This window comes from Sinohyriopsis cumingii, chromosome 1, assembly GCF_028554795.1.
Source record: "Sinohyriopsis cumingii isolate HCF-2022 chromosome 1, ASM2855479v2, whole genome shotgun sequence".
NCBI classification, from domain to species: domain Eukaryota; kingdom Metazoa; phylum Mollusca; class Bivalvia; order Unionida; family Unionidae; genus Sinohyriopsis; species Sinohyriopsis cumingii.
Window position 1 is genome coordinate 135,716,675 of NC_142961.1, and position 21,536 is coordinate 135,738,210.

At 34.8% G+C, this 21,536-nt stretch overlaps 1 protein-coding gene across 1 annotated transcript in view; it reads left to right on the plus strand.

Annotated features, from left to right (window-relative positions):
• Positions 1-21,536, plus strand: part of LOC149807912 (metalloendopeptidase OMA1, mitochondrial-like) — a 68,578-nt gene that overhangs the window by 10,083 nt on the left and 36,959 nt on the right. The window contains exons 3-5 of the mRNA XM_089971925.1: positions 7,098-7,317; positions 12,354-12,527; positions 19,624-19,731. Coding sequence (XP_089828051.1) covers positions 7,098-7,317; positions 12,354-12,527; positions 19,624-19,731 — 502 coding nt within the window. The remainder of the gene's footprint in view (positions 1-7,097; positions 7,318-12,353; positions 12,528-19,623; positions 19,732-21,536) is intronic.

Sequence of the window (21,536 nt, forward strand, 5' to 3'; positions counted from 1 at the left end):
CACTTATTAGTTAGGCCAGGTGGAAACTGCATAGACCCAGGTTTGCCACTTAATAATGCACCAGCAGATCTGGGTCAATGAAGTTTGTTAAGAGTAATAAGTAGAACAAATGATATTGACCCTGATCTATTGGTGCATTATGTGACTGCAGATCAGGGTCTGTGTTGTTTGCAATTGTACCTGACTTATAAGTAAGTATATATGATAAGCAAGCTTAAATGTTTTTAAACCCTTATATGTTTTCAGTTTTATGAGCAGTTTATGTGTATGAGACAAATCATATAGTTCCTCTTATTATGCATTACTAGTCAGTTCCCATTCATTAGCTAACTTGATTGAATGGTCAGTAGAGTTTATAGTATGGCCCTGTGTTTAGTGTGGATCATTTGTTGTCCTTCAGCATTGCTGATTTTGACTTCTCAAAATCTATTGGGCCAAATTGAGGAAAACTTGATAGGAATGTCCCTCAGGAAAGCACTGCCTAAAATTATATTTGGGACAGCTGTCAGCATTGGGATGGCTTCCATGTGTAGGTTGCTGAGATCAAAATTATATTTGGGATGGCTTTTTTAGCATTGGGATGGCTTCCAGGTGTAGGCTGCTGAGATCAGAATTATATTTGGGATGGCTCTTCTAGCATTGGGATGGCTTCCAGGTGTAGGTAGCGGAGATTAAAATTATATTTGGGATGGCTCTTTTAGCATTGGGATGGCTTCCAGGTGTAGGTTGCTGTAACCAAAATTATATTTGAGATGGCTCTTTTAGCATTGGGATGGCTTCCAAGTGTAGATTGCTGTAATCAGAATAATATATATGAGTGCTCTCCTAGTATTGGGATGGCTTCCAGGTGTAGGTTGCTGAGATCAAAATTATATTTGGGATGGCTCTTTTAGCATTGGGATGGCTTCCAGGTGTAGGTTGCTATAACCAAAATTATATTTGGGATGTCTCTTTTAGCATTGGGATGGCTTCCAAGTGTAGGTTGCTGTAATCAGAATAATATATATGAGTGCTCTCCTAGCATTGGGATGGCATCCAGGTGTAGGTAGCGGAGATTAAAATTATATTTGGGATGGCTCTTTTAGCATTGGGATGGCTTCCAGGTGTAGGTTGCTGTAACCAAAATTATATTTGAGATGGCTCTTTTAGCATTGGGATGGCTTCCAAGTGTAGATTGCTGTAATCAGAATAATATATATGAGTGCTCTCCTAGTATTGGGATGGCTTCCAGGTGTAGGTTGTTGAGATCAAAATTATATTGTGATGGCTGTTTTAGCATTGGGATGGCTTCCATGTGTAGGTTGCTGAGATCAAAATTATATTTGGGATGGCTCTTCTAGCATTGTAATGGCTTCCAGGTGTAGGCTGCTGAGATCAAAATTATATTTGGGATGGCTCTTTTAGCATTGGGATGGCTTCCAGGTGTAGATTGCTGAGATCAAAAGTATATATAGGATGTCTTTTCTAGCATTGGGTAGGATTCCAGGTGTAGGTTAGGTTGCTGCAATCAAAATTATATTTGGGATGGCTCTTCTAGCATTGGGATGGCTTCCAGGTGTATGTTGCTGAGATCAAAATTATGTTGGGATGGCTCTTTTAGCATTGTAATGGCTTCCAGGTGTAGATTGCTGAGATCAAAAGTATATATAGGATGGCTTTTCTAGCATTGGGAAGGATTCCAGGTGTAGGTTGCTGTAATCAAAATTATATTTGGGATGGTTGTTTTAGCATTGGGATGGATTCCAGGTGTATGTTGCTGAGATCAAAATTATTCAGCCGATTTTGTCTTGCATATAAATAGCATAAAATACTTTTAACCCACCATCAGTCCCGCTAATGAAAAGTGTCACACATATGGACACACCAGATTAATCTGTTTGAAATATATATAAAAAACACAAGATAACTGAATAATATCCTCTACTTTTTTTGTAGTCTGATAAATTAGCTGCCGTATTGAAAATGAGACTTGATGTCTTATTGTCCATCAGCTTGTATTAGTGGGTTACCCCTGACCAGAATCCTATCTACCTTTTAGTGGGCCACCCCTGACCAGAATCCTATCTACCTTTTAGTGGGCCATCCCTGACCAGAATCTTTTCTACCTTTTAGTGGGCCATCCCTGACCAGAATCTTATCTACCTTTTAGTGGGCCACCCCTGACCAGAATCTTATCTACCTTTTAGTGGGCCACCCTTGACCAGAATCTTATCTACCTTTTAGTGGGCCACCCCTGACCAGAATCTTATCTACCTTTTAGTGGGCCACCCCTGACTAGAATCTTATCTACCTTTTAGTGGGCCATCCCTGACCAGAATCTTATCTACCTTTTAGTGGGCCATCCCTGACCAGAATCTTATCTACCTTTTAGTGGGCCACCCCTGACCAGAATCTTATCTACCTTTTAGTGGGCCATCCCTGACCAGAATCTTATCTACCTTTTAGTGGGCCATCCCTGATCATATCTACCTTTTAGTGGGCCACCCCTGACCAGAATCTTATCTACCTTTTAGTGGGCCACCCCTGACCAGAATCTTATCTACTAGTGGGCCACCCCTGACCAGAATCTTATCTACCTTTTAGTGGGCCACCCCTGACCAGAATCTTATCTACCTTTTAGTGGGCCATCCCTGACCAGAATCTTATCTACCTTTTAGTGGGCCACCCCTAACCAGAATCTTATCTACCTTTTAGTGGGCCATCCCTGACCAGAATCTTAATTTTAATTTACCTTTTAGTGGACCAACCCTTGACTAGAATCTTATCTACTTTTTATGTTTATCTAAATTTACATTAATAAGGTGTTAACCTGAGACTACTCTTGAACTGACAGTGTGTAATGTACTATTGAGTATTAGGATGAACGCCATCACAATGAATGTTTTGTTACATAATATGCTGATAATTTGTGTAGTAAAATCATGATTAACGGTACCAAAAGCTTTACATAGGTCTAACAATAAAGCTATTGTTTATTTTCTGTTATTAGTATTATTTAACCATTGATTAGTAAAACCAGCAAGTGCTATGGTGCATGAATGGTTTAGACGGAAGACTGATTGACAGGGGGCAATCTTCTTATTATTATTAAAATGAAAAGTCATAAAATGCATTGACAGCATATTTGCTTTTAACTTTCCTAGAGTGGCTGAGCCGATTTTGATCCAACTTGTTCATGATGTTTTTTTGCATGTGTTCTGTTAAAATTGTGTCCTGACGACTTTCATTGTAGTGATGTAAATTATGTTTAAGATGGATCTACAGCAGTAATGCTGCTTCCAAATCAGCAGGATAGAATTTCTGCTCCAGAATGGTTGGGTGAGATTTGATTAATTTGTATTAACAACTCATTGTGCTCAACCAGAGTTTTTATCCACGGTGAACCCATAGTACTAGTGTATCTTCTGTGGCAACTAGATAGAAAACATGTTTTCAGCATGTCTTCAGAATGATGGGATATGATCTGTCAAAGCTGTGTCATGAGTGGCTTCTCTAGCAATGTTATGGCTTCCCTAGCAACAGTGTGGAAAACATACTTATAGCATATTCAAGTATTCTGTTGTCAGTACTGGTAATATATATAAATATCATATAGTGATGTTTTCTCCTAAACTTCTCTTTCCTTATCAGGCCAGATGCAATAGATAGAAGCCTAGCTTGAACACCTTGTTCACATTCAGATAAAAGCACTAACACCTTGTTCACATTCATACAAAATCAGGAACACCTTGTTCACATTCATACAAAATCAGGAACACATTGTTCACATTCATACATAATCAGAAACACATTGTTCACATTCATACAAAATCACAAACACCTTAAGATTACTTTTTGTTGAAACTTGACTTGGGATTTTACAAATTCCTTTTAACACCACCTAACATAGTTATAAGGGAGTCATGCATAATTATTGAGCAATATTGTTTGTTTGATTGAACAGTCTATATTAATAAATATAAATATATGAATACAGATAGATATCTTGAACACACACCCCCAAGTGGCCGAGTGGTCTAAAGTGCTCTCCATTATGGATCACATTCAAGAGGGCTCTCAAAACTCACTTATTTTGACTGCAAGAACAAACTTAAAGATCTAATAATGTTTCCTACCTGAAATATTCTCAGCATGTTTTTTATTTTTTAATGTTTTTTCTAATTTCATGGTGTTTATCTTATAGGTGTTGTCTAATGTTGTAAAGCACTTAGAGCTTCTAAAGATTGGGCGCTATACAAAGTCCTCATTATTATTATTATTATTATTATCATCTCACCTCTGTCTGCGTGGGTTCAAGTCTCAGATTCGGCTAATATGGGTATGTGAGAAAGTTTGCCAGTAGCTTCTCGTGGGTTGGTGGTTCTTTCTGGGGTTTTCCCAGGTTCTTCCTCCACCATTAATACTGGCCGCCATGTATAGCCTATCATGTGCTGAAAAATGGCGTTAAACCCTACAACAACAACAACAACAACAACATCACCACCCACCCACACACATGAAGAATATGCAGAAGTCTTAACATCAAGAGAAATAGGCTGTTACTTAGGTTGGAAAGTGACACATAAATTACTCACTCATTAGTAGATACATGTTAGCTGTTGTATTCTACAACCTGTTCAAGTTTAACGAACTGGATGAGTTGTAAATTCTTCTTTTTTCTTCCTCATGGAGTACCAAATTGTATTGCTTCATAATTGCTACAAACCTCAAACCAATGATTTATCAGTAGAAACAATAGGACTTTGTCTTCCATCCTTGAATTCAAATACCAATGTGGAGCAGAGCAGGTAGATGATAATAGTCATGAAGATGATGATGATAATGATAAAAGCACTCAGGAAGGAGAAAACATATGAGGAGATAGAGATGAAGAAAGGACAAGATGATATGAACAGGTAGATAAAGAGAAGAGTGGGATAAACAAGAAGATAAATGGTACAAAACTTGGGCAGGAGGAGTAGGGTATTAAGTGGGAGAGGTAAAATTGTAGCAAAAAGTCAAACAATACTTGTGCAAGTGTTTGACATGTGAACCATTGCTCTGATTTATCATGAAATTGATCAGCATCCCATGGAATGGATGAAAAATGTTGAATGAAAGAATAATTATTGCCTCAGATTTGTTCAGAATAATTTATCAGAAGTTTCTCTAGGAATCACCAACCAGTAAGAATTTTAAATATGCTATAGAAATGAAATACAATAGACTGACTTAATATGTGCAAAATTGGTAGCCTGTAATAAACAAGAAATAAAGTTTAGTTTCATTCTACACTGCATGTAGCGCTCCTTACTCTATTTACATTTACATCGAAAACTGAATACCTTTTTGCATTGTAATTTGCATATTTTTTTTATAGCTTATATAAGTTTGCAATTATCAAAGCAAATTTTTTGAAGCAGAAGCTAGGTAAATGAGACAGAAAGGGTTTGAGATTCTTTGTTCCTTTGAATATTTGCTTATTGGTTTGCTAGAGAAGCCATTCTGGAGACAATTCATACAAAAGATTCCAATACACCATCTAGCCCAGCTGTAGTTACTCAGAGTAAAAACACTGCTAAAGAACAAAAGGCTGGGAAGTATCATGATGTGTGTGTCTTTCAACCAAGGTACTAACTTCATACATTTTCTTTTTCTGACCAGGTGAATAATATCAGACCAGCTCTTGACCTCTTGTTTTCACTGATATCACTATTCAGTATTTTTTTTCCATATTGAATGTAGATATGGTCATATTGTAGTCAAACTGTTGCATGTATTGTTGCCAGTCATGTCGCATAGGACACAGACAAACTGGCATCTTGAGAGGTTTTTGGCAGGGTACTAAAACTAATATGTAAGATTTTATGAGAAATTTTCATTATGATGGAGATATTGGTAGTATCAGATAGTAGAAAGAAAGTGAAGTATAAAAATTAGACAACACTGTCACTTGTGTGTTTTTTTCTTATTTTACTCCAACTTTATTTGCAACAAAGAATCACAGCTCTACATGTGTTTTAACTATTATGCCATGTCACAAAGAATTAAAAAGGATTCGTTTATTCATTTTGAATTTACAATAGGCAAGGTAATCAGAATGAAGATGAAATATTGACTTGCAAGTTATAACCTCTTAGCTTTATATTTTAATTACATATTATATGTGTTATAACCTATGTGATATTTATAGTAATTGTATTCACTTTGTGTTTTGGTTTTGAATGAGCTTGCCCAGACAGTTTGTCCATATGTTTTTCAGTACAAATTATTTGACCCATATCTACACCGTTTAAGATGAAAACTGGATCATTGATTGCCAAACCAGTTGTACAGTTTGATTCAGAATGTTTGGGTTCGGTTTGGGTGGATTGTGGAATGAGGAATTAATCAGAAGGATTTTTGAAATATTTGGGAAAGTGTTCTGAAGATTCTGAGATACTAGCCTTAATTGTAATATGTGCTGTTTTCATCTGGAGCCATCAGGCTTAAGTAGGAGGATGCTAAAATTATAAAAGACAGTTTATCAAGTTCAGATTAATAATGTATTGAGTTTTAGTTCGACTCGTCATATATCAAAAGACCATATGGGATGGCCTGTTGTCTGTCATCCATCATCCATCCAGTCCTCTGTTAGTACAAGTTTGTTATTGCTACTCTGCCTAAGCTACTTGTAGGATTGCCATGAAGCTTGACACACACTGATGCTATTGTCTTGTTGGTGGTAAATGAAAATCGCCCTACTTGGATATCCAGAATGGCCACCTCAGTGAAAAGTGTAGATTTAGTCTCTGGATGATTGATATTTCATTGTATTTAGAAGTGAGTTGAAAGTCGTGCATCATTTTTGTGACTAAAAAGGTTCTGTCCATGTGAGCCACTGTGGCCAGCCAGCCAATTATCTCTGTGTGTCTTTGGGACAAGCTCTTTTAGCTGCCATTTCCTTGGCATGAAATAGCCATTAACCTGTTGAATGTACCATCAGACACCAACAAACAATCAGTGTTTTTGGAAAGGCGCTTATCTTAAATTGTTTTTTTTTTTGTATGCTAAAGCCAATAATGTATTAACACTTAAAAGTGTCATTATAAACCAACCAACCATTATCTTATTTACAGGCTGACTAGAACATGGTTAAGGAGTCGTCCTAAAGTTGAGAGGATTTTTTATTGTCGCTGGATTTTGTTTGGCTGGTTGGGTAGTTTGACAGTTGGAGGGTTGACTGGTTTAGCATACTACTACTGCCACATACAGGAAGTTCCAGTGACTAATAGAAAGAGGTTCATCACACTTACTCAGGAACAAATGCTGAAAGTTTCTCAGTATGAAGCAAATGCGGTAAGTACTTCCAGATTTTTAGGCTATGGTTTTGTAGGTCTTTTGGTTTTGTCATCACTTCCTTTGTTGGTCTTTATAAAGGTAGCTCTGATAATCATTAATATAAAGACACAGCTTAGACATAACCCTAGTCACAGGTTAGTAGGGCTAGGGTTAGACATAACCCTAGACACAGCTTAGTAGGGTTAGGGTTAGACATAACCCTAGACACAGCTTAACAGGGTTAGGGTTAGACATAACCCAAGACACGGCTTAATAGGGTTAGGGTTAGACATAACTCTAGACACATCTTAGTAGGGTTAGTGTTAGACATAACCCTGGATGCAGCTTAGTAGGTTTAGGTTTAGACATAACCTACACAGCTTAATTTAGTTTTAAAATTCAGAGGAAATGCTTAGAAGCAAATCTTACCTAGATAGTATAGTGCCAGCAATATTGCTTTGCACCTTTGTGGGCTTGGTTTAAATTCCAAGTTATGTCATTTGTGTTTTAGTGGTGCCAGTCCCAAACTGCTATTTGTTTTCAAATTTTCTCATTTAATTCATGAAAAAGATCACCTTATGCCAACAGCGGCACTATGGGAAAAGCTTGCGATAAGTTGTATGAGTGTTTAGTTATCACCTGACTGTAAACAGTTTTGTCATCATCAGTGTTAAGATTCATTGTTAAAGTGCGGTAAAGTTTCATTAGTCAGGTACAGTACATGCATTATGGCATCACTGCAAGAGAGATAGCACATTCAACAGGCCTTGCATAATCGTCATCAGAGATCTGGAGATGCTTAATTACGCATTTTGGACACAGAACTTTTTTCTGAATGCAGAAATTTATCCACGAGGAGTCCTCCGTATGCACTCTTTTTTGCAAACAGGAAACTTTCGCGACAATAAATACGTTCTAATCACTATGAAATATTAAACAATGCTTTTATTATAAGTTTGTTGCTGACTTACATTGTTCAAAGGTCATTGGCTTGCTTTGATGAAGGTGCATGTGTTTTTGAAAGCATCGCTAAAAGCTTTCTTTGAAGGACCAAACAAATATCTGTTTGCTAATTTTGCTTTAATATCAGATAATTGTAGAACATTGAGACAGAATATTTTTTATATTCTTATCATATATTGGTGCTTCAGAGGTAATCAGTTTTCTTTGAAGTTGCTGCAAAACTATTTTTTCTGGTATTTTTTTTTATTTTATTGCTGTTGTCTGGCCAACTAGTCATATCCCAATCCAGCCTTCAGAGTTGGTCGATTGCAGCTAGTCAATTGCTTGGCTGTTTTTGTTATATGACAGTAGACAATACCAAGACCAGACATCAGCATAAGCATATTATGATATAACAATGCACTGTTAGGGTGGTTTGTCAATATGAAACAAGGATTTGTTTATGTAACAATAGATTCCTGTGCATTTTTATATTCACATTTGTGGCTTCCTGTCATGGTGCCTTTGAATTTCTCTATACCAAACCCAAGACTGTATATCAAGTTTTTACCAGCCAATAATGTTGTTGCCAAAAATATTGTCACCAAAATTACTGCCAGATGTATATTTTATCGATAATAAGAAAAAAAATCAATAAACTGGGACATTGGCAAAGCCCAGCATGATCCCTGTTATTGTCTTCATTTCTGATTGTAGCCATATAAATATTTAATGTGACCTCGAAATCAAGACACGTCAAGACTTGGACAAAATGCTGTTTGCAAATTTGGATAAATATTTTGGGGTTAAACAGAAAACTGATGACGATTTTAATGAGATTCAGAACTGTGCTAAAGTTGCTATAACTGATAGTTCGGATGGGACAGTAGCCAAGTGTAATAAAGTGCGTGATGCCTGGCTTCGAGTTTGGAATAAAAACATTCCTTGGATTGACAAAATTCATTCTGATGGACAGACAAGAGCTATATGCCAGTGGTGTAAAGAATGTGGAAATTAAACTCTGTGGCAACTGCTGGTTCTTCAGATCTGCAAAGTTACACATTATCTAGACATAAGAGATCTAGAGACCATCTACTTGCTAGGTAGTCATAAAATCATTGAACTACACACTGACAGAAGCCTGTACAACTCTGCTTCAAGAGTACAGAGACATGTTTACAAACTTTGCAGTCTTAGCTGCAATTGTGTTGATGTCATCAGTGATATCTGTGGCATGCGAGGGAGGCTTTAGTGTGCAGAACAAAATCAAGAGGAAGGGAAGGTCCAAAGTAAAACGTGAGACCTTAACGCAACTGATGCAAAGCAAAGAAGAGGGACCTAGTGTGGAGGAATACGATCCAAAGCCAAGCATCAGAAAATTTTGTGAAATGCGACATAGACGAAAGTGAACTATATTGTAGTTAAAGAATATGATATTTGTACATGATATCAATTTCAATACATAACCTTTTAAAGAATAATAAATAATTACAAATAAATAAAACTGAAAAAGTTTTGTGTCTGTTTATTCCTGTCATTTTGATGGATAATTAGCCACTTTAACATGTTTCTGGAAGGGGACTGTGACTTTGCTGGTGGGACTACCATTTTTAGCAAATAAAGAGTCATGGACTCCTAGTTTTAAAATCCTAATGAGACCTCTGATCCTAAAGTAAAGTTTTTTAGAAAAGTGTTTCTTCAACCTTCACTTCTGAATTCAGATTTCTACGATGTTTTTCATTTCTCATGAATGATAGAATTACTACCTGCATTTGTTTTGATGGCTTGAAAGCAGCTTGAATAATACAATTCAGATTCTTTTACTTTTTGAAAGATGTTATTTGAAGAAAAAATAATTCCATCCAAAAGCCTGTATATTTTCATTTTTATTTGAATGTAATTTTATGCAAACATCTATCAAGATTAGGTGAAAACTGACGAGAAGTCACATGGGCTATATAACATTTTTTAACAGGTGGAAAGAGCATTGAATATAATGTCATAAAAGTATATAGCTACTTAATGGATAAGGAATGGCCTGCATTTTTTTTAATAGTTCTAAATCAAAACCATTAAAATAATTGGACTCTTAAAAGTCAATCACTTTCTTCTATAGATGGCTCCAATTTTGTTATTTTCATGGACCTACATACAGTACAAGTAATAGACAGCTGTTTTCAATTAGGAATAATGGTGTTAATTAGTTCAGAAGAAGAATAGTGCCAAAATACAGTCAAGAAGAAATGCCAATTAGTCTTTAAATATGTAAATCAAAATTTTCTTTCCTTTATGGATAGCTACAAAATAATCTTTAAATTGTGCTATTCCATGGACTGTAATTTCCAGTCCGACTAGTAAATCACCTTTCATCAGTTTTGTTTACATGCATATAACTAGGTATGGAAATAAACAAATAAATAAAAAGTCATTATCACTGACTTGATCTTTATGTGATCCAAGGTATATTCAATAATCGACATAGTAAAATACATGGCATCAAAAGTTGTCATTTTACCCTGAATTCATCGCTAAATTATATGAAAAGTCAAACATAAAACCTGAACAAGCCAAATTTCTTTTCCAGAATGGCTGAGCCAATTTTGATTAAACTTAATTGGAATATTTTGTTAGGAAATGCTTGGTCAGAATTGTGGCTTGGGGTATTTCCATTAGCAATGAAATGTTTTCTATACTTGTTATGAGTCTATGCTCTTAAAATAAGTAACAGAAATGAGCGAAAGGCAACACGCTTAGTAAAATTCAACAAATAATTTATTTCCCAAGAATAAAAAGTGAAAATGAGAAAAAAGAACTTAACAGTATTGCAAATTAGATCCCAAGAATTACAGACAAAAGTCCTAATAATTTAAAGTCCTGAATAAAATTCAGTTGAAGTCCAGAATAAATCCAAAAACTGAAGGTGGTGATATGTCTGTGGTAGCTTTTAGAGTGTTTATGTGTCATCAGTCATTTGTTGAATCACAGTAATATAATTCCAGGTTTGAATTCACTATAAATTCTATTGAATTTCTCTGTCCATGAATTTTGTCAGAGCACTTTTGTATTTCCAGAGAAAATAATCACTTGAATTCAGTAATTTCAAGAAATAGAATTTCCAGCCCAAAAATGATATACTGGACACCACATTATACAATTTGAAAGTGCTAGATCTTAAAGCACAACTGACAAATCCTCTCAGTTACAAGATTATATTAGTTCTCTACTTGACCTTAGGTCACGATTAGCATTTTCTAAAAAAAATACTATTACTGTACCTAATGGAAAATAACCTTCTAAAATGATCCTGATGTTTACAGAATAAAAACCAGAACCTGGATTATGTAGAATACACTAAAGAAATTACAAAAACTTGACCTAGACCAAAATAAACATTTATTTATATTGATAATAATACTGATTTTAAACACATACACACAAATAATAATTTAGCTATTAGTTGTTTACACAGAATAATATTTAAAAAGTCAATTCAGGTCAAGCAGAAATGAGTTTTGGACAAAGTCAAATCCAACATACAATATTACATTACAATAGCATGTAATGAAATAAAAACTATAAAAAAAACCTAAGAAACAAACAATGCAGATTAAATATACATAACAATACCAAATACATGGAGAACCTATTTTCAGCTTCTCTGGAATATTTTTGTTTCCTTTGAGAAAATTTAGTTTCATTGTTTTTTAAAGTATATTTTATCAAAAGTGCATTCAGACTGCCAAACTTTCTGCCTAGGTATTTGCTTTTCTCCTTTTTTCTCTATTGCAGATCCTATTTCTGCCAATATGTAGTCAGAATAAATTCCACAGGAAATCAGGTATTTTGTTGTGGGTCAAGCAAGAATTTAAACAAAGAAAAACAGTGGCTTTTACTTCTTAAACTCTTACATTTAATGATTCTAGAACGGGTCTTTGTCATACAGCAAGAAAATAATGTAGATCAAACTTTTTGTTTTTGCCAGGTAATGCAGGTAGTGACTCTTAAAGATTCTTTGTGAAAGTTCTGCATCGTGTACAGGGGTGGGAATATGTTACATCAAAGTATTGTATGCATACAGTACAATTGTTGTAGTTTTAATTCTTCTCTTTCAGTACCATGAACAGTTTCAAAAGCGTACAGTTGGTACCACAGATCCAAGATACAAACGAGTTGTTGCAGTTACAGAGAAACTGGTGATGAGCAATCAGGACATTCCCATGCTAAAGTCTCAGAAATGGGTCATTACAATAGTCGAGAGCAAAGACATTAACGCATTTGTGCTTCCAGTAAGCTATTCAATTGATAGTAATACTTGGATGGGGATTATCAAAAACCTGTACCAATGCACAGAAATTCTTTGGTTTCCTTTGATTTACATAGTAGAAAAGAGACATCCTACACCATTTGCAAAGATAATATATGTGCTGAATTACACGTTTTGAATATAACAGTGAGTACATTATTTTTTTGCTTAGGCAAACTTTTGAATTCAGTAAACTGTGTGCAGTCAGCATCCTTTATCTTTGGTGAGCAAAAGAATCGAATTAGGGTGAATTCTTTTGTTTTCCTGTCTATTGATTTTTGTATCGGACCATATATACCCATATACAAACTGAGTTCAACTGCAAACAACAGAGACTGTGATCTACCATCACATAATGTGTTAGTAGATCAGGATCTGTGTTGTTTGTTCTACTGATTACACTAAATAAACCATATAGACCCAGATCTTCCACTGCATTATGCAGTGGCAAAACTTGGTCTTTTAAGTTTATAGTTTAACATGAAAATGAATAGAGAAGATAACAGAAAATGACATTGGTACATGAATTGAAGAATTGAAGACAAAGTTCTATTGTTTCTACAGATGGACAATAGAATTGGGCCTGGTGATTGTAGAAAATATATGTATCAAATGAATTTTGAGGTTGCAAAAATTTCTCATTTCCTTTCTACATATTTTGACCAAAATACCATTATTGGTTATGGAGATCAATAGAAATCATATCTGACCCTCATAGCATGGTGTGAAATATACAGGAAGTACAACATCACAAAAATATCAAAGCATGGTCTGAATTTTGTGTGTATGTGTGCGATTTGGATTTTTAACGTAGCTTTAACAATATTTTAGTACTATTGTGATGATGTCTGCAGTGTGGCAGTTTATAGTGATGTCTAGCCCTGGGACATCATGCTGCAGACATGTAGCATCATGTCCTACCCAGTCACATTATCCTGACACCGGGCCAACCAATCCTAACACTAACCTCGTGATGCTGAGTGCCTAGCAAGGCAGCTGTTAGTACCATTTTTATGTCTTTGGTATGACTTAGTCCTGGTTTGAATCCTTGAACTCCTGGATCCAATGCAGATGCTCTAACCACTAGGCCACCAGAGTGAATTTTTTTCCAGGAAGTACAACATCACTAAAATATCACTGCATGGTGTAGATTGTCCAAGGAGTCCACGATCACTTCAAAGTTATAGCATGATGTGAATTTTTTTGTACTACTGATAGTTATGTATCTAAGTCCAGATACTAATCGTAAGATAGAAAAGTATGGGAAAATGTACTTTGTGTCAAATTGATAGTCGTTAGCTTGAAAAGTATGAGAAAAAGTACCGTTTCACTGATTCTTCATGAAATAATAGTGGAATGAGTATTAAAAAATGTATAAAATGTACACAGATTGTAGTTCATAGACTTCTCTTATCCAGTACAGAAAGTAAAGGTATATAGATGTGTCAGTTTTTTTTCTGAATTACAGTAAGTCATAAATTAACCTAGATTGCACAAGGACTCATTCTTTCTGTTCATTTGATCATTTTCTTTCATGCAAAACTGTTATTGTGATTATTATTATTGCATAATAATATTTCTTGCTCATTATTTAATAATAGGTAGAAGTTGCAACCACATTATTTTAATCAAATCTTTCTCCAGTATGTATAAAACTCGAGTGCCCTTTAGAAAAATAGTGCCCTATTGATGACATCATGATATAATGATCATGTGATTTTAAGCTCTGTAGTAAGCATAGACTTTTCAAAGGGAGATTATCTTAAAATGGGCAGTTATTAAATTGATTAATGCTGATTTAATAGAATGAAACAAAAATATTGTAAAGGCTAAAGTCAAAATGACTGATACAATGGCTATTGTCAACAGTACTGATACAATGGCTATAGTCACCAATACTGATACAATAGCTATAGTCAGCAATACTAATACAATAGCTATAGTCACTAATACTGATACAATGGCTATAGTCACCAATACTGATACAATGGCTATTGTCACCAGTACTGATACAATGGCTGTAGTCACCAATACTGATACAATAGCTATAGTCACCAATACTGATACAATGGCTATAGTCACCAATACTGATACAATGGCTATAGTCACCAATACTGATGCAGTGGCTATAGTCACCAATACTGATACAATGGCTATAGTCACCAGTACTGATACAATGGCTGTGGTCACCAATACTGATACAATGGCTATAGTCTCCAGTACTGATACAATGGCTATAGTCACCAGTACTGATACAATGGCTATAGTCACCAATACTGATACAATGGCTATAGTCACTAATACAATGGCTATAGTCACCAATACTGTTACAATGGCTATAGTCACCAGTACTGATACAATGGCTATAGTCACCAATACTGATACAATGGATATAGTCACCAATACTGATACAATGGCTATAGTCACCAGTACTGATACAATGGCTATAGTCACCAATACTGATACTATGGCTATAGTCACAATGACTAATGGTCATGGCTAGAGTCACATTGACTCAGATACTAATTTCCGTCTTTTGCTTTTATCAGTTTTGTCTTGATATATATGATACATATTAGCTGAATATGATTTGTAATGTTCACTTACAAAACGTCGCAGTTATAATTAAATCTGGTTTTTAAAGACTGGCAAACAATTAGTCTATCAGATCTGTACATGTGTAACCTATTTTTGAGGTACAGATTCATTTGGAAAATCATCTTTGAAACATTTGCTGTAAAGCTTAAGGAGTGTAATATTATTGTTTATCTGCATCACATAGTATATTACCATAAGTAATTTATGTATACTACAGCCATAATCATGAAAAGATGCGTCCTTGTAGGGTCCTTGTATCATGATGTCTGCCATTCTGGATATACGTTAGTTTCATATTTGGAGACTCTCCACTTTTGCTATTATTCCATCCATTGCTAGCACTTAACTGATAAGTAATTTCTTGTTTTAGTAATAATATGGTTCAGTACGGTTGTGTACATGTACAAACCTATGGTAGTTGTGCTAACATTATGGAGTGAAAGGCAATTAAACATCAAAGTACTGGTATAGTCACTGGTCAAAATTCCCTCTTAACCCAAGCCAGTTTCAGGGTTTTAATGATTAACTGGCCAGTATTGCTGTTGGAAAACAAGAAGACAAATCCACCAATTATAAAAAAAGGACATGCCAAAACATCCAGCTTTCCATTATGTGGAAAATTATGATTTAGTTTCCAGCCAAACTATAAAAGTAAAATAGATTGATGATGATCTTAGCTGATTTATATTTAGAATTTTAGCCTTTATTATTACCATTCCTTCATGAACATGCGACAGTTATGCTGGTTATGTGCCTTGCATAATTAAACATAATTTTTCATATTGATTACCTCAGTTTGTAGCATCACTTATATCATTGAAAAAGAGTACCGCGTGACTGTGTGGATCAACGTAGATGAAACAGCTATTACTGACTAGCTGAAGTGTTATCTTGGAGAATGCGGTTTGGTGGAAACAATAAATAAAGCCAAATCTGCATCTGATATATTTTTGAAAATAAACAAATATTAAAGTGACGCTAGGCACCAACTGTATCTATTACTGAGATGTTTTTTATCACCTGAAATATTGAGCTAGTGTCCAGGCCTTGGGTTCACTATCATTCTCAACAGTTTTCTTCAGATTGACTTTTTATTTGATTTTGCTTATGATATTTCAGGCAATATCAATAGTTTGATCAGAGGTCAAGTTAATGAACTCTTTTGTTTTTAAAATTTAATTCATGAAATCCTTGGCATATTTTATTATTTTCATTAAAGGAGCCTTGCATTATCTCAGTGGAAATTACTTCTTTAAAAGATTTATTTAAACCTTGCTGTTAGTAATTATCAGAGAACTAAACACCTACTTCCATTACAGGGAGGGAATGCTGGCCATAAACTATTTACTTTTATTTTTTAAGGTTGCACACAGTTTGCACAAATTGAAAAGTTTGATTTTGTTTCTTATATTCTTTTTGACTGTTTTTATTACTTGTACACACAAACAGAAACACACACACACACACATGCACTGGTTTTTCATTATGGCATGGCTTTAAACAAATATTATCTGACTCTAAATACCATATTTCATGTAATTTTTCATAGACTTTAATTTTTCATACACAATCCAGTTATCAAAATAATATTTATTAAAGTGTATCATAATTTTTTGTACATATCACTTTGTATTTTTCGAGAGAAAAAAATTCGTTAAATTATCGGACATAAAATTTCTACTAAGAAGAGTTACGTTTGCAGAAAAGATCGAAAATACTGTATTGCCATTTTGTTTTCACAAAAATTTATAATTAATTGTTAGTGAGAAAATACAATGATTGATGCATAAGCATGGGTGCCTGCAGCATAGGTCAAGGTGGTCATTTGACCCCAACCCTGGAAATCATACTACAAATATAGATATATATATATATAAATTCCGACAAGTTTAATCATGCAAATGAAGCTGAAAATATGTCACAAGATTCAGTTCAAAACGCTTAGTAAATATTAGCTTTAGTTTCAGACTGCTTGCTATGCTAACTCTCCTGGCCGTGACTGAGTCCCTCCCCCCCGGCAAAAAATCCTGCGGGCGCCCATGTGCATAAGCCTTCTTATTGTAATTACAATATCTGCTGGTGTTTATTAACAAATGGACAAAGGACTTCACAGACCATACCTTTAAATATTATCGTTAGTTAGTTCTCCTTATTAAGTCTGTCACCATAACAAAACACCATGACTTTGTGCATTTTAAAATAAGTTCGGAAGGCCTCTGATGTTTTCTTATCCAACAAAAATTACATCTCAGTACATGTTAAAGTGAAGACCACAGACCATTGGTCAACTAGTTTTATTGTTTCATTATAGTCATACAAACATAAAATATAAAAACCTAGTCATTTTCTATCGTAAATATGAATGTCATGGACTTCGTTAATATGAATGTCATGGACTTCGTGCTTGTTCTGTTTTGACTTGGATATAATTAACATTTTATTGCAAATCTATTCTACGATTTACCCCACTGTATCTTTTTTGGCAAGTTCGAATAACAAGTAATGTGTATGATCGCTTGCCCTTATAACATCTGCTGTATGGACAACAGTTTCAATAGCACATTGACAGATTTTCATTTCCCTAAAGTAAGCCTCATTTCCCTGCTGGAAGCCTCACTGATTTGACCTCATCTGTTCATTCTTGCACTCAATCTGGTTTGAACTGGAATAACCAAAGCGCTAAGCATGTTTAATTACTGTGCAAATAACACTGCATAGCCGTGTGGTTGTTGTGACAATGTACATTGTAATTAAAACAAGAATGAATTGTTGATTTAGCAGTGTTTATTGATAATGGAATATAGTAAGGTGATAATACCTGAGGACTATCATAATCGTTAGGTAACAGTCTTTTCTCTCTTTGTAAAAGCTACAAATAAAAACCACCCTGAATAAATACGGTCTTGTACACTGACAACGTTTTGTTTCATCTCTATCTTGCTCTCAAACGCACATGCGCTCATGCACATGAACTAAAACATGATTTCACGTTCTTTATTTTTTTATTGCAATATGATGAGATTATTGTTGCTGTAAAACTACAAGTTACATTTAATTTCTTGACAATGTGGTCTCATATTGTTGCATACAGTTTACCAATAAATAATACCCATGACTAATACATATTCAAACCATCTTAATCATTTTGCCAACATTACACAACATAACGGCTACATATGCTCTAAATGCAGACGAGCTTGCACACTGAGACCAAATCATCTCTCTCTCTGTCTTTCTCTCTCTCGTTCACTAATAACAACAAAATTCTTTGAGTTCCTTTGTTTTTATTGTAATTAGATTCTTGAGTTGAGAGCAGAATGAGACAGAAAATATATGTTTACTTTGAACATTTGTCCTGCTAGGTTGTCGAGTAGCGTGTGTTGTGTAGAACTTGTTCAGGTAAGATCCCTTTATTTTTGTACGTGGTCAGTACCACCAAATGATAATTATTTATTTTACCTATAAATATTTGTCCATTGAAATTAATAAATATTTTTTCGTGTACGAAAACTAACATGAAACATGGTATACACATACCTTTTGTCAGGTTTAGAGGGCATTAAGAGGATTAGCTGTATGCTAATTATGTTACCTTCTTTAAATAAAAGGTCATTACTGTATATCATTTTTGTGGATATCAATAGTTTTAATTTTGCAAAAAAACATTTGTATATAAATTCATGTTTCTAGAAAGGGGGGAGGTATGTTGTTTCCACAGAAACATTGTTGTTAATTTCATTAGTCTAGAAAGTTGTATTTAAATTTGTGATTCAGAAAAGGGGGTCTTTTTTTTCCAGAGAAGTATTATTGTATTTTAGATCATGATTCTGGAAGGGGCTCATATTGTTTCCACTGAAGCATTATTTTTCTTAAAAATTCATGGTTTGTAGAAACTTAAAAATGCATGAGAATTATTACCACCCAAAGGAACTGAATTCACACATTATTATTATTATTATTATTATTATTGTTCTGAAAATACCTCTTCTGGTACTTGATCATGTATTGATTGCCATCTGTTAGTTCTTAAAAGACTACTCCTATGGTCCAGTTGGTTTGAGGATATGCATTGAATGTGGGAGGTTGTGGGTTCAGACCACGCCAAATCATACTAAAGATTTATTAAATTGGTACTAGCAGCTGCCTCACTTGGCACACAGCATTAAGAGGTTACTGTTAGGACTAGTCATCCTTGTGTCAGGATAATATGAGTGACTGGGTGGAACATGATGCCACATGTCTGTGGCATAATGCCCCAGTGCTAGACAACACTATAAAAACTGCCACACTGCAGACATCATAGCAATAGAACTGAAAAATTGTTAAAGCTACATTAAAAATCCAAATCACACACACAATTTTTTAAAAATTTCTTTGATGATGATGATTTATGGAATCGTTTTATCATGATCATACAGATGTATACTATTTTTTGGTATGTTAGAGAATGGTACATGTTTTTTTTATTTTCTTCCTTTTAGACAGGTGATATCTTTGTGAATACTGGACTTCTGGAGTTGGCACCTAACAATGATCAGCTAGCTGTTGTCCTTGGCCATGAGATGGCTCATGCTGTCTTATCTCATGCTGTAAGTGTACACTGTAGATCTTAATGAGTTCTCATTGTTAATATCCATATTTTGTCCCTCCTGGGGGATTTAGAATAGGATTGATATGTCCTTCTGTATGTGATAAGAGGTGACTAGTGGATGCAATTTGTTTCACTGCTGGATGCATCCTGTGATGGTGCTCCAACTGAGAGCATCCTGACCTTTTTTTTCAAAACTTCATTATTCTCTGAAAGATTTTTTTATATTTTAAGAATTTGACCCATTATTGCTTTTATCTTTATTTGTACTCTTTTCATTAATGTTTTGCAATACTCTTTTTGTTCTACATTTTTTCCAGCAAATTTCACATGTAGCCGTATATTTATGAAATTGTCTATACAAGCATTCAAAGGAGATATAAAACTTTTACAGATAAAAAAAGAAAACATCATGAATTTTTCTGGAAAAATGTCCTTCTTGCTTCATATTTGCTGCTGCTTTAACATTACAGTTATCCTTCCATAATTCACTGGTTTCCTCTCAATTTATTTCAAGCAACTACGTGACTGTATACTATGTAGAATGTTGTGCAACAACAGTATTATATTCCACTCTACTGTTTTTAGCACCACTGGTCAAAGACCGAAAGAGCTTAATATGTCTGTTGTCTGTCATCTGTCTTCCATCTGTCCATTTGTTTTTGCTAATCCTCCTAAGCGACTAAGCCATAAAATAATTAAAATTGTGCCACATGGACATTAAATATGGCTGACATAGTGCTTAACTTTAAAATTGTATCACTACTCCTTGTGAATGGATGATCATGTCAGCAAGTTTTCATTAAATACTTCTTGTAATGTCATGTTGGTGCTGATCTAAGCAGAGCAGCCATCTTGAAAATCTTGTTGCTATTCCTCCTAAACAGAAAATCAAAGAGTTTTCAAAAGAAACTTCTTATGTTGTTCTTAATGAAAATGGTGCTTCTTAGACATCCAACATAGCCACCAACACCATCTTGAAAATATTATCACTTCTCCACCTGAATGGATGGTCATATCAACATAGGGTTTACACTAAAAGACTTCTATGATGTCTCGTTGGTCGTAAATGAAAATAGGACTGTTCTGACATCCAATATGGCCACCTCAGTAGCCATCTTGAAAATGTTGTTGCTTCTCTTCCTGAACAGAAAGCTTTAGCAGCATGTGGTTTTCACCAGAAGTCTTATTGTGGTGTCTAGTTGGCCCTAAAAAAAATTGTGCCGATCTGATATCCAATATGGCCACTGTACTGGCCATCTTGAAAATTTGATCACTAGAAGGAAAGTCAGATCAGTATTGGGGGCCCCGAGTGGCAGAGTGGTCTAAAGCACACAGCTATCTCATCTCTGTCTGCGTGGGTTCGAGTATCGGATTCGGCTAATATGGGTATATGAGAAAGCTTGCGAGTAGCTTCTCGTGGGTCGGTGGTTCTTTCCGGGTTTTTTCTGGGTTCTTCCTCCACAATTAATACTGGCCACCATGTATAGCCTATCATGTGCTGAAAAATGGTGTTAAACCCTACAACAACAACAACAACATATCAACATTGGGTTTTCACTGGAAGATTTGTTATGATGTCTAGTCCATACTAAATGAAAATGATGCCTAGTTTATCACAATAGTAATGCTGATCTGATGTAAAATATGGCTGCCACAAATATGGCTGTTACAATGAAGATCCTGAAAATCTTGATAATAATGTTTCTGAATAGGTGGTCATATCAACAAGAAGTATATATATATATATATATATATATATATATATATATATATATATATATATATATATATATATATGAATGA